This window comes from Lutra lutra, chromosome 17 (genome assembly GCF_902655055.1).
Source record: "Lutra lutra chromosome 17, mLutLut1.2, whole genome shotgun sequence".
NCBI classification, from domain to species: domain Eukaryota; kingdom Metazoa; phylum Chordata; class Mammalia; order Carnivora; family Mustelidae; genus Lutra; species Lutra lutra.
The window spans coordinates 43,607,652-43,621,705 of NC_062294.1; the positions used below are offsets into that span (position 1 = coordinate 43,607,652).

At 56.3% G+C, this 14,054-nt stretch overlaps 1 protein-coding gene across 1 annotated transcript; it reads left to right on the forward strand.

The window, feature by feature from the left end:
* Positions 1-1,205: 1,205 nt before the first annotated feature.
* Positions 1,206-7,781, forward strand: LRFN3 (leucine rich repeat and fibronectin type III domain containing 3). The gene is made up of 3 exons (XM_047709457.1): positions 1,206-2,354; positions 3,686-5,116; positions 7,153-7,781. The coding sequence occupies exons 2-3, from the start codon at positions 3,702-3,704 to the stop codon at positions 7,616-7,618; spliced, it is 1,881 nt and encodes a 626-aa protein (XP_047565413.1). The 5' UTR covers positions 1,206-2,354; positions 3,686-3,701; the 3' UTR covers positions 7,619-7,781.
* Positions 7,782-14,054: the final 6,273 nt, after the last annotated feature.

Sequence of the window (14,054 nt, forward strand, 5' to 3'; positions counted from 1 at the left end):
AAGGCAATGTGCATATATGTCCCTATCCCCAACAAGGGGGCTTTACTCCTCTACTTGGGGTGGGGGGTGGCATTCCTGAGGGTGGTATGTGACCATTCAGGTTCCCCCAGGGTTAGGGCCATGACCAAAGCCCAAGACTATGTTCCTTTCAGAGCAGGGGTTCCAAAGATCAGGTTTCCCATGTTGTTATCACTAAGTTCTCAGGGCAGTCTTGCAGACTACCACTCACATCCCTCTTCCTGCGATACCATGTGCCAGAAGACCTGTGGAAACCCACCCACCCCCCCACTTTCAGTACCCTCTCACAATGGTCAGGACAGGCAGGCCCCACTCCTGGTGAGTTATTTGTTAGTATAATTCTAAGAGAGTCCTATAAGGGGCAGTGGACCAGAGTCAGGGAGAGGGGAAGGCAGTGGACACACTTCTCTGGGTCAACCTGTCCAGCCCCCTGCCTCTGTCCCATTTCCTATCTTGTCCATTCTTCATGGGATATCTATCCAGTGCGTCTTGAGGTCTAACTATAATTCCAGAGGGCACAGGGTCTGGAAGCCAAGTTTTCCCTTTGCAGACAGGGCAAGGAGGCTTGGAGGAAGGAGCAGAGTCTCCTCTCTGGTCTGAAAGATCAGGCTTGTTGCTGGGCAGGGTCCAAGTAAGGAAACCCCGCCTAGGGAAGGACATCCCAGGGAGGTGGTGCAGGAGACAGGCTTGGGGGCCCGAGGCTCTGGGATGGAAGGCCATATTCAAAGCTGTGAATAAGAACTGAATAAGTCTCTGCACCCCCACCCCCCAGCCCACCCGTGTCTCTGTCTCTTTGACTTTTTCTGTGTCTCTGTCTTTGTCTGTCTCTGTCTTGTCCTTGTCTATTTCTCTATGGCTCTCCCACTGTCTCTGTGTATTTCCATCCTTGAATACGTGTGTCTATCTCTCTCTCTCTCTACCTCTCTCATTCTACTCCTGTCTCTGGATCTAAACCTGCCCATCTTTTGTCTCTCTCTCAATCTGTGTGTCTCTTTGTCTCAGTCTCTGGATCTCTCTCTGGGTCCCTCCGTATCCAAGGATTTTTTTTTTTTTTCTCGCTCCCAAGGAACGCCAGGGCGACTCCATGGGAGATGGGGCCCGGACGCGCGCCTTTGAGAGATGAGGGCTGCCTACACCTTTAAGCACGGGCACGCGCGGAGCCTGCGCCTTTAAGCTCGGGCGCGCGCGAGGCCCTGGGTTCCCGGCGAGGAGGCCGCGGGAGCGCCCGGACCCGGCCTGCCTGCCCGGCCCCCGCCCGGCCCCCGCCCCGGCCCCGGCGGGGGAGGGGTCTCTGAGCGCGGCCCCTCCCCCCTGCGCCCCAACCTGCGCTGCGGTGTCTCCACCCCGCGTGTCCCCGTCTGTCCGTCCGTCCTCGCCCAGGCCTCGCCCCACCCCGGCCCCAGGGGCTGCCTTGCCACCACCCCCCCCACCGCATTCGCTTCCCTCCCTCCGGGCCATTCCCCGCCGCGGCCAGGGAAGCAAGCTGGGACGAAGCCGCCCCAAACCCAGGGCCAGCACCCCGACATCAGTGGCCTGCACCCCGAGATTGGATCCAGAGATCTGGAAACCTGAGCCTGAGACCTTGATCTGGGGCTGGGACCCCAAGACCTGGCGCCTGAACACCTACTCTCTGGGGCTGGAATCTCAACACCAGATTGGAACCCCAAGACTTGGAATATGAACCTCCAAATTTGGAAACTGAACCTCAAGATTTCTCATCTAAAGCCCCAAATCTGGAACTGAACTCTTAATGCTGTGCCTGGGACCTTGAAATCTGGGACCAGATCCCCATATCTATACTCTGGAACCCCCTATTTGGGACCCAAACCTTGAGATTTAGGCCTCAAATTCCAAGATCTGAACCCTGGCATTCCAAGGGGCCTAACTAAGCCTGTGCTAGAGCCTGAAGTCCTTGCTGCAAACCCGAATGCTGAAATTGAGGGCTAGAGACCTCCAAATCTTGATTTGGCACCCCAGTTCTGAACCCGGCACCCCAGGATCGGATCCCAGGACTGGGCTTGAGACTCATACCTAAACTCTCCGTTTGGCTGTTTAGCATCCCAAAACCAGAGCTAGGAGTCACTGGCTCTGACCAACCCGAACTGGAGCCTGGGTCTCTAAAATTGGTCCCTAGAGGCCATATATTTAGAGATCTAGGACCCCAAGTATCAAGGTCTAGAGACTCCATGGCCACAGATCTGGGCTGAGACACAACACAGTCCCTCTACAGAGGCCTTGGGAACAGAGAAGGCATGACCAGTTCCCCCCACCAGAGCCCTGACTCCTGACCCCTTGGAGCCTGAGGACTCTGCTCCCTGGGGTGGCTTCCAGCTCAGGTAAGGCTACTGGGGCCGGGGGCAGGGGGTGCAGGGCTTGCTGGTGGGGAGGGACTTGGGAGGAACTTTGTGGCTGAGGGTAGAGGGAAGTGAGGACTAGGTCCCCCTGGGAACCCTTGGGGTTTCCCCAGGAAACATATCCCATCCCCCCTCCTCCAAGGGTTTGCCCCCATCTCCTGCTGGGCCTCATATACTCTCTGGATATTGATTTGACCAGCACTGGCCCTCTCTGACCTCCTCTTCCCCAGTTTATGGCACCTCCAGGTATCTGATCTCGCACTCTGTTCTCCAGTTTCTTCCCACCATCTGTCTCATCTGACCATCTTCAGATGCCTGTCCTGGCCAGCGCTCCTCTCTCACTGACCATCCCTGTTCCCTACTCCTCACTGTTCATCTTCAACACTTCCATCCACCGCTGCTGTCTCAGGCCACCTCTGTCTGCTTCTTCACTCACTGACCACCTTTGGCATCTCTGTCCACCATGCCTCTCTCTAATCATCTTTCACTTGCTCTCGTGCCCTTGCCCATCCCTGACTCTGAGCCTTGGCCTGTCTCTGACCATCCTTTGCCATTGCTCTCGCCCTCTTCCCACCGCCTGTCCCAACAGCCACTCTGCGACCCTTACTGACCACCTTTCCTCTCTCTGTCTCTCTAGAGCACCATCATCTCTAGTATCTCTGTCTGCCTTTCCTCTCTCTGATGACCTCTCCTCGAACCCACCATCCTACCAGCTATCCTCATCTCCAGCTGTCTCTGACATGTCTGCCCATTCCTCCTCTATCTGACTGCCTCTCTGGCTCTTGACCATTTCTGACCATCTTTTTGACCATGTCTCTTAGATCTGAGCACCCTGACCATGTCCCCTCCTTTGTCCACCTCTGCTCTTCTTGGCCATCTCTAACCACCTCCCTTCTCTGGTCATGGTTGACTACTTCTAGTCATTCCCACCACCTTGACCGCCTCTTCTCTCTGGCTGTCTTTGACCATGTTTTTGATCACATTTCAAGCCCTCTGGCTTCCCTTCTATCCACTCTGATCAACCCTCTCATTCTCTGTCTCTGACCATCTCTAATTACCTCCCCTTCCTCTGACTGTCTTTGTTCGCGTCTGCTCCCTCTGACCGTCCATGACATGTTCCTCTGAGTCTTTGACCATCTCCTTTGGCTTTTGATGGGTCTGACCACTCCTGCTCCTCTGCCTGACCCTCTTTGACCCAACTGTTTGGTTTCCAGCCCACTGTGACCTTCTCTAGGGTCTTGAACCACCCCAATGGCCTCTGGCACCCCTCTTCTGGCCTCAGTCTGCCCTAATGCCTCCCTTCTCCCCTGTAGGCCACCCCTGCCCGCAATGGCCGTCCTTCCACTGCTCCTCTGCCTGCTGCCGCTGGCCCCTGCCTCGTCTCCATCGCAGCCAGCCACACCCAGCCCGTGTCCCCGCCGCTGCCGCTGCCAGACACAGTCCTTGCCCCTCAGTGTGCTGTGCCCGGGGGCAGGCCTTCTGTTCGTGCCCCCCTCGCTGGACCGCCGGGCCGCCGAGCTGCGCCTGGCGGACAACTTCATTGCGGCCGTGCGTCGCCGTGACCTGGCCAACATGACCGGCCTGCTGCATCTGAGCTTGTCGCGGAACACCATCCGCCACGTGGCCGTGGGTGCCTTCTCGGACCTGCGTGCCCTGCGGGCCCTGCACCTGGACGGAAACCGGCTGACCTCGCTGGGCGAGGGTCAGCTGCGCGGCCTGGTCAATTTGCGCCATCTCATCCTCAGCAACAACCAGCTGGCGGCCCTGGCGGCCGGTGCCCTGGATGACTGCGCCGAGACGCTCGAGGACCTCGACCTCTCCTACAACAACCTGGAGCAGCTGCCCTGGGAGGCCTTGGGTCGCCTGGGCAACGTCAACACATTGGGCCTTGACCACAACCTGCTGGCGTCTGTGCCCGCCGGCGCTTTCTCCCGCCTGCACAAGCTGGCGCGGCTAGACATGACCTCCAATCGCCTGACCACCATCCCACCTGACCCGCTCTTCTCCCGCCTGCCGTTGCTCGCCAGGCCCCGCGGCTCCCCTGCCTCCGCCCTGGTGCTGGCCTTTGGTGGAAACCCGCTGCACTGCAACTGCGAGCTGGTATGGCTGCGGCGCCTGGCCCGGGAGGACGACCTGGAGGCCTGCGCCTCCCCGCCTGCGCTGGGTGGCCGCTACTTCTGGGCTGTGGGTGAGGAGGAATTCGTGTGTGAGCCCCCCGTGGTGACTCACCGCTCGCCACCCCTGGCGGTGCCTGCAGGCCGACCAGCTGCTCTGCGCTGCCGGGCAGTGGGGGACCCCGAGCCCCACGTTCGCTGGGTGTCACCCCAGGGCCGGCTGGTGGGCAACTCGAGCCGTGCCCGTGCCTTCCCTAATGGGACGTTGGAGCTACTGGTCACCGAGCCGGGCGACGGGGGTACTTTCACTTGCATTGCGGCTAATGCAGCCGGCGAGGCCACCGCTGCTGTCGAGCTGACCGTGGGTCCCCCACCACCTCCCCAGCTAGCCAACAGCACCAGCTGTGACCCCCCGCGGGACGGGGATCCTGATGCCCTCACCCCGCCCTCTGCCGCCTCTGCCTCTGCCAAGGCAGCTGACCCTGGGCCCCCTACCGACCGCGGGGTCCAGGTGACTGAGCATGGGGCCACAGCCGCTCTTGTCCAGTGGCCAGACCAGCGGCCCATCCCAGGCATCCGCATGTACCAGATCCAGTACAACAGCTCAGCCGACGACATCCTCGTCTACAGGTGCACAGCTCGGCAGTGGGCAGCGTGGGTGGCAGAAGGAGGTGGGGGGAGGGTTGGAGATACATCTGTTGACACCCCAGGCTGCAACACAGCTGAGAAATGAGGCTGAAATGATTACAAAGGAAATCAGACATCGAAGTAAAAGAAATCAGGCAGAGAAGGTAAAGAAATCTGGCATAAGAAGAAACAAGGCAGATAAAAAGATAAAAAGAAACAAGGCAGCAAAAGTCAATGGTAACAGATACAAAAAAGAGATCAGGCCAGAAGAACAGAAAGTTAATTGTGCAGAGGGGGACAAGGTTGGAGAGGTACAAACAAATTGAATAAAAAGGTAAAGAGGAACTGGGTGTTTCCAGAGGACAGGACTAGATAAAAACCAAGTTATAAGAAGAAAAGGAGATCAAATGAGAAAGTACAGAGTTCATGTGGAAAACAAAATGAGGGAGGCGGCAGAACAGAGATCAGGGTTTGGGTCTGTGCAGTATGAATTGCTCCAGATGTTAGAGTTCCAATACGGTGACATCTTCATTTTTTATTTTCTAAATCAAATTCAAGCTAGTTCATGCTCCACCTGCTAGGTGAAAGGGCACATTCAATTTGCCCAGCGTTGGGGACTCCCTTCTCCGTGGAATTGTGGCAAGCAATAGAAGAAACTTGGGGGCTTATGCGTAGCTGGATCAGGACATCTCCTGCCCCGGAGCTGGAGAGCATTTGGAACATCTGCTGTGGCCGGCCCCATGTGGTCAGGAGTGGTTGCTCTAACCCAATTGGCTCTGGCACTTCTCACCCTTCTACCCTTGCATGGCTGGCTGTGGGTGGTTCCCTCTTCTCACTGCCAGGCTGGGCAAAGGGTGCAGTCCCTGAGGCCTGGCTGCAAAGAGCCAGCCTCCCAATGCCTGGGGTGTGCATGTTATAAACCCAGGACCTGGGTCCCCTTTCCTTCCCCAGGGGCCCACATCTCAAGAGGTCGTCATCTGATTTCCCTTACAACCCTGGACATCTAGCGAGCTTATTCTGTTCCCTCTCTTGGATGGCCTTACTGCCTGCGGGGGGGCGGGGGGAGTCGGCCCATGGAGGGCCCACACCTAGAAATCCCACAAATCCTGTCCACCTTGCCTGGCAGAGGGTGAGACAAATGCTCTCTTAGATAGTCACCCTCTCAGAGACAATCACCTGTAACTCCCTCATTAAAGCAGTTTAGGAATAAGACAGATTGTAAAACAAGTTAAATCCCCAACAGGGTGCTCTGCCACCAAAGGAAGGAAAGTGGAACTGGGTGCTAGGGATAAAAGGAAATGGGAAAGGTAAGGATAAAAACCAGGCAACAGAGATAAAAAGGGAATTGAGAGCCAGAGCTGGAAGAAATAAGGCAGGGAGAAAAAGAAAGCTGTGATGGCTGAAGTACGTCAGTTTCATGAGAACAGAGCTGGCTCACTGAAAGGGTATACATACAATAATGATAAGAAGGCAGTGGGGCTAGGGGACATTCATTGGCAGGTTAGAAGGCGGGCATCAGCAGTGTGCGGGAATCGGGTGGTTAGATGAGAGAATTCTAGCTGGATGCTGGAGCAACATGGGGCAGCTTGAAAAGGGAAATCAGGCCCCACATGGAGGCGAGGCTGACCAGAGGAATTTGGGGAAACCTGGAAAGTTGAGCAAGGGTCTAGAGGGAGACAGAGAGCTGGGATTGTAGGGAAAGTTGCACCGTAGGGAAGCTGGGCAGGGAGGCTGCCCTGAACCCACAGAGCAGAGGAGCAGTGGGCAGCGTCCCCAGAAAGAATCTGGGCACTGTGGCTAGAGGGAGATTAAACAGGGATTTGAGCGGCAAGCGCCAGGAACCTAAGAGGACCCGTGGGTTATCAGTCAGGAGGCTGACTGGGTATTAGACTGAAGGGAATTGGAGTCGTGATAGGAAGGAACTTGGGCTAACAGGGGGCTGGAGGGAATGGGCCAGACAGGAGGGGTTGCGACACAGTGCAGGGCGGGTGCTGGGCAGCCAGAGCAGAGACCTGACCCCCACCTCCCTGTCCCTCCAGGATGATTCCCGCCGACAGCCGCTCCTTCTTGTTATCGGACCTGGCGTCGGGCCGCACCTACGATCTGTGCGTGCTGGCGGTGTACGAGGACAGCGCCACGGGGTTGACCGCCACGCGGCCCGTGGGCTGCGCCCGCTTCTCCACTGAGCCCGCGCTGCGGCCGTGCGGGTCCCCGCACGCACCCTTCCTGGGCGGCACCATGATCATCGCCCTCGGTGGAGTCATCGTGGCCTCGGTACTGGTCTTCATCTTCGTGCTGCTTATGCGCTACAAGGTGCACGGCGGCCAGCCCCCGGGCAAGGCCAAGGCGCCTGCACCCGTCAGCAGCGTTTGTTCGCAGACCAACGGCGCCCTGGGCCCCACACCGGCCCCACCCGCCCCTGAGCCCGCCGCGCCCAGAGCCCACACCGTGGTCCAGCTGGACTGTGAGCCCTGGAAGCCCAGCCACGAACCCACGGGACCCTAGCCTCACGCCCACCTCTACGGCCCTTCTGGCCCCAAGGGTGGGAGGAGCCAGGCACCCCGTGGGACCTGGCCTCAGACTCACCAAATTGCTCACGGTTTTTAAAACTCTGATGGGGAGGGTGTCGGGGGCACCGGGGCACAACAAGAAAGTCCTATTTTTCTAAGCTGGGGCCTAGGCCCTTGCCCTTGTCTCTGTCTGTGGGGGCTGGGCGGGGGGGATCATGCAGGGGTCTGGAGTTGGGAATGCCTCCTCTGGGGAGAGACCCCCCCCAACCCCATTCTGTCTGAGGTTCCTGAATGAGGCTGAGGATGGCCATTCATTCAGTTGACAGAATTCCATGAGAGTACCCCCTGGGCGTGCCCTCTCCTGGGTGACACTGCCACGAACCAGGTGGCCCCAAGCCCTGCTCAGACAGTGACAGTTCAGAGTGAGCAGAAATGTGGTGATGAGGGAGACCTAAGTGATTGCGGGAGCCCAGGAAAGGTGCCTGGCTCAACCTAGGGTGTGGTGAGGGAGGCTTCCTGGAGGAAAGACGGGATCTGAGCATGACATCAGAAGGAGATAATTGGGCAAGGAGCAAAAGGAAAGCTGTTCCAGGCAGAGGGCCCAGCACAAGCAAGGACTGAGTAAATGCCAGACACTGGGGAGTACTGTGGTAGAGATAAGGCAGGAGGGGTGAGCAGGGTACAGGACCTCCAGGCTGAGGAATTCAGACCCTGGCCTGAAGGTACTGGGGAGCCATAGAGGATTCTATGAAGGGGAGGGGGAGCAGGGTCAGGAATGGGCTTTAGGAAGCTCTTTCTAGCAGTCATGAAGAGGTGGACCAGAGGGTAAGACTGAAGCTGGGGGTGTGGGGGAAGCCAAGGCAGGGACCCAAGTGGCTAAGGACAAGACTGGACAGGGGTAGGGCTAGGGGAAAGGAATAAGGGGTAAGTGAGAGAGGAAGCTGAATGGACAAGTTAAGGAGCTGAAGGACTGTGGGGGAGGAAAGTGTACAAGGTGAGGCCCAGGTCTCTCTGGCCAAGGGAGGGAGCTACCTGATATAGAACCAGGAAAAAGGTACAGATTTGGGGAATATGCTGAGGCCAGTGGGGGACGGGTGAATGTGGGGGGCCCAGAAGACATCCACGGGGGTGGTGGCCAGGAGGCCTCAGGGCCCTGGTCTGAGCTTGGAGCTGGGGACCGAAAAGAAGGCTATGTTAGCAGAGATGGGGAATGAGGCCACTGAGGTGATGAGACAGCCTCTGGGACTTTCCATATTTAAGGGACAGGCAAAGAGAAACCTGGCAAAGACTACTAAATAGGAAAAGTAGATGGAGGGACAGAGTGACGCAAACCAGACAAGTCAGACCCAAGTGACTATTGTGTTTAGTTATGTCAGGCCATGGTGACCTCAGTAGAATGGTGTTAGGGGATTGGTTGGGCAGGGGCCAGATTCTGCTGATTTGAGAATAGGAAGTCAGAAAGTATAGTTAGGGAACGTAGTCCCTGTGGTTCTGTGGACCTAGAGCCTGGATCATCTGGACCTGTCAGCCCTGTGTCTCTGCAAGGCTGGTTCTCACCCTGTCTTGGACTGCCTTAGGCTCCCTCAGACACCAGACCTAGAGGTTTGGAAGACCAAACCCTGGGTCTTGGTAACACCGCACCTCATTGGAGATCCAGGAATGGGATAGGCAGTAAGAGGAACAGGCCCTAGTCCTCCTTTGGAGGTGAGTCCAGAGGCAGAGAAAATAGGGGTAGGGGAGATGGACTTAAGTCCTGCAAGTGTTCTCTGGAATGATGCTGGTGTGAGGGGCATGGTGAAGAGGGCCCAAGACTGGACTGGCCATTCTCAAGACCTGGTGCACATGACCTTGTCCTCATGGGATAACATCCTAGATTCTGTAATGGTTTTTTCTTCGTGGGTGTAGGCTTTGAAAAACGAGCTTCCACCAGCCATGGGAACAATCTGAGTCCCAGGGACCTGGTCTGACTCCCGAGTCCTCCAGAAGCATAATGAGGTCCTTCTCGTTTGTGGCCCTTGGTGGCTGAGGTCAGGTGAAGCCATCAGGGTGAGTGAGGTGTGACAGCCAAGGGGGTTTGGGAGTGGGAAGATTTGAGATCTAGTGCCAACCGCAAAATACCAGTTGCTGCCACGAGGGGGAGCCAGAGGGCACCATGCCTCAACCCTTACTTTTAAATTTGAACAATTTATTGTGTGCCTACTTGTGCAGCATGCTGGGAATTCAAGACTGAGCAAACACAGGCACAGGGCGTGCCCTCACATATCTCACCATTTGGTGGGGAAACAAATGTTAAATAATCACACAGGCCAGTGTAAATCATCTGTGGTGACTGTGGCTGAGGGAGGGAGAAGCGGCATGAAGGAGAGATCCACGGAACCGTGAACCAGGAGACCTGACCCAGGAATTGAGGTTGAGAGAGGCTTCCTAGAAGAAGTGACTACTCAGCTGAGATCTGAAGGATGCTTAGGTTGGAGTTAACTGCACCGGAGGTGGAAAGGGGATCCAACGCAAATAGTACAGCGTGTGCAGAAGTGTAGGGGCTGGGGGACGGGGTGGGGTGAGGGAAGGGGACAGGTGATGCAAGTTGCCGGGAAGCATCTGGGTTTTATTAGAAGTGGCATGAGAAGCCATTGGAGGTTTTGAACAGGGAGGAGAGTAGAGCTCCCTGCTCTTCAGGAAGCTCTAGGGTTAAGTTTGTTTGCATGTGCAGGAACAGAAGCGAAGAAAGGAGACCAGGGAAGGGGCTACTGCAGTAGTCCAGGCAGAATGGTGACCCAGATGAGGTTGGGGCCTGAAGTGGATGGACTGCAGAGAGATTTGAGGCTACCTCACTAGAGACCTCTGTTCCGTATGCAAAGGAGGACAGCACGGACCGCTATCCAATGAGCTGGCTCTCTGGCAAGACTGCAGAGACTGGAAAGAAGAGTAGTGGGACCCTGGTATTTGCTATGCAACGATCCATCCCTCAGATGAGGAAGCTGACCTCTCTGTAGCATAAGAATTAACTTTCTCCAGGTTCAGGTACCAAACAGAGAGTGGATGTTGGTTCTTTAAGGCAGAGACCGTGGCTGGTAGGGGGGAATCTCCTTCGAAGAAATGTAGGCCTGGAAGGGGGACACACACCCAGCGGTAGCTAATTATGCATTTGGAAGCAAAGAGAATGGGAGGAAAGAGATGGGGGCACGCTAGTTCCTCTAGCATGGTCCCCCTTGCCTCTCTATCTGGGCGCCTGGGTCATCCTCCACCCCCATGTAGGAACAATACTCCTATGGACAAATGATCCCATGTATCTAGAATTTAAAGTTAAAACGTAGCTTTCCAACTCTGCCCAGCAGAGTCCACCAATTTCCTGAGCTCAGCGAGGGCTACTCCTCCTATGGTCCAACCCCACTGTGGCTTTGAGAATGCCTTGTGCACTTCTGAGACCAGGTTTCCCGGAACCAAAGTTCCAGGCTCCTGGAGGGTTTTCTCAAAGTAACTGTAGTTCTCATACAAGGACGCTCCCCTACCTGCATGTGCCACATTGAACCTATGTGTCTGCATCCGGCAAAGCTAACATAGGCCCCGAGTGTCCCCGAGTCTGGGATCCCTTCCCTGCCAGGCCTCGGCTAAAGCCGAGCTTTCACAGCTGGTTCCCTGGGCATGTATGTGGGGGAGTCCGATAAAGGGGTCCTTTGAAAAGGGATATTTCTATTCTGGGATGAACCTGAGCGTGGCCTCTGCCTTTGATTCCTCCCTGATGTCTTCCTGGTGCCCCTTCGTGCTTCACAAAACAAAAGGATGGGTGTCAGTGCTTGGTGCTGCCCTGACCTGTGCAGAGAGCAATGCTGGGAACACAGTGGGGACCAACCCAGCCCCAGACCCCGCCTTCACAGAGCTCCAGGCCTTGGAGGAAATACGTGCTCACTGAACAATGGCACCCCAAAGTGGAGAGGGCTGGGATGGCGGAAGCACAGGGAAGACGGATTAGGGCCTGTCTAAGTGCAAGGGAGCCCAGAATGGGCTCCTTACTGTGCCTGGCTTGGCAGGTGACCTGAAGACGGGGCCAGCTTCAGCACTGTGACCTGTAGAGTCCCACCACAGCACCTCACATTTAGAAGGGCCCTGTGCTTGGTTGATTGCCCTGCTGTCACCCTCATGACATTCTTAATAATTTTTGGACAAAGGACTCCACATTGGCACTTTGCACGGGAACCTGCATCCTTGCGGGATATTACAAAAAGAGCCAGGAGAGGAGAGGGTCTTCTAAGGAGAGAGAACAATGTGTGCAAAACACGAGGAGAGAGGATTGTACTCTTGAAGAGCTAGCCGAAGTTCTGTGTAGCTAGAGCACGGAGTGGAAGCTAGGGGAGCGTAAGGGGCGAGTTCCAGAAGCTGGGAGGTGTCAGCTGCCAGGCTGACAAGCAGTGGCTCCATTCCAGCGGCCCTAAGGAGCCACTGCGGAGGAACGGGGTCAGGTCTGGACTTCGGAAAGATCCATCTGTCTGTGGTGGGGAGGGGGGCTAGGGCCACATGACAAAGAACAAGGTCTGGTGGGAGGCTGGGCTGCCCGTGGAAAGGGTCAGAGTGTCTGGTCACCGGGATGCAGGCTTATGAATATCCTTGAATACATGGCTGACAGACCCCCAAGGCACCAGGAGACTGGCCGGGGAGACCCAAAGCCACAGGCTGAATCCAGAGCTTCATATGCACTTGAAGATCTTCATGGTCGGGGGATGTGCTCAAGGGTAGGTTAATGGGTGTCACTGATAGGTACTTGAAAATCTTTATATGAGAACTCACATGGATAGACTGATGAAAGTGAATGCAAAATTGGCAAGAATTTAGAGTATAAAATGTAAGACTTCAAAGGACTTTATTCTGGGTATATTCTGGCTTTAACTCTGTGGAACCTCTGGAGTGCTCTTCCCTCTCCCCAGTCCTCTATCCAGAGGATAAAACAGCAGATCTGAGGAACTTCCTCTTCATCCACAGCCCTAAACGCTGTGGGGGGCCCTCCCCCCCCCCCCCGGGGCTGGGAACGGACCCCCTTCCTGCTTCTCCACTCACCTCCTTCTGGGGCAGCACCTCTCGCATGCCTCCATGCTTCTGCTTTCCTTCTCTGGCTTCCTGGACTGCCCCCAGGCCTCGCACATCCACAGGTGGCACTCAGGCCCTTAGCTTCTTCCCAAACCTGCCCCTCTTCCCTGGATCCTCTCAGGGCGGCCCTCCACTCAGCCTCTTGGCAGCCCTCCCACCTGGCCATCCTCCCTTCTCTGGTTCCAGCTCCTGCCTCACCCACCTGTGTCCCTGCATCTCCTCCCTCTGGGGTCTTGGCTTCAGTCTCCCACTCTAGATCAGGGAATCTTCGTAAAGCCAAACCCGACCCTCCTCTGCATAGAACCCTCCATGACTCTCCTGGGTTCCTGGGACAAAGTTCCAGTGACTCAGCCCGGCACCTGGCGGGACAGGCCTTTCCCCCTCCCCCACTTGCCCGCACAGCTCCATCTCTAGCATCTATGTTCCCCACCTCAGGCTGGAAGAAAATAAGCACTCCCTGAAAAGCCCACCCTTTTACACACCCACATTGTTCCCTGTGCCCTCGGGGGAGCCTTCCTTCACTTCCCCTGCTTGTGCTGAAGAGCAGGGGAAGGATCTTAAGCAGGTGAGAAATGAAGCCATTCAAAGAATTCCTTCTTGAATTCTCCTTCTACCTTCCCCCCACCAAAGGCAAGGGTTCTGGGGGTGGGGGGAAGAAAGGAACTAGGGGTGCAGGATCCTACGACCTGCAAGGGAAGGGGCTGCAAACAGCATCCAAGTTCCCTCGCCTTTCCTTGTCTGGAGTGCCAGACTCTCCCTGTCCTAGATCCTCCTTGTAGGGCGCAACTCCATTGTTCTCTAGCTCAGGATGTTCTGAAAGGAGGGGAGTCACATGGAAGCCATTGTCTTCTCTTGGGCAGTTCCACCGTATATCCGCCAACCCCCCACATGAGCAAGTCTGCTTACACGACCCAGGAGTTCAGATCCTCAGTCCCCTCCTCCCTCAGACACAGAAGTCCAGCGTCTACTCCCCCTCCTTCCTCAGAATCCAGGAGCCCAAGCTCCTGCCCCCCTCCTTCCCGGAACCCCAAAAGTTCAAGCCTGAAGCCTCTCTGTCCTTGGCAGGCTCAGGAGTCCTGTCCCAATTTTCTTGGAAACCATGATATTCTTGCCCTGCCCCGCTTTGATCTCCTAATTCACCTCCCCCATCTGCCCCTCCCTTCTTCTCTCTGTGTCCCTCCCCCTCGGTCTCTCCATCTGTCTGTCTCCCTGGCCCCTCCCACATAATTAGACCTCATTCCGATCAATGGCACCAGGTCAGACTGGAACCCGTGCTAATGGGGACATCCGGTGTGCGAACCCTGGGATTATAAATACCCCGGCCCTATGGCCTCAGCCCAGCTCCTGCAGGT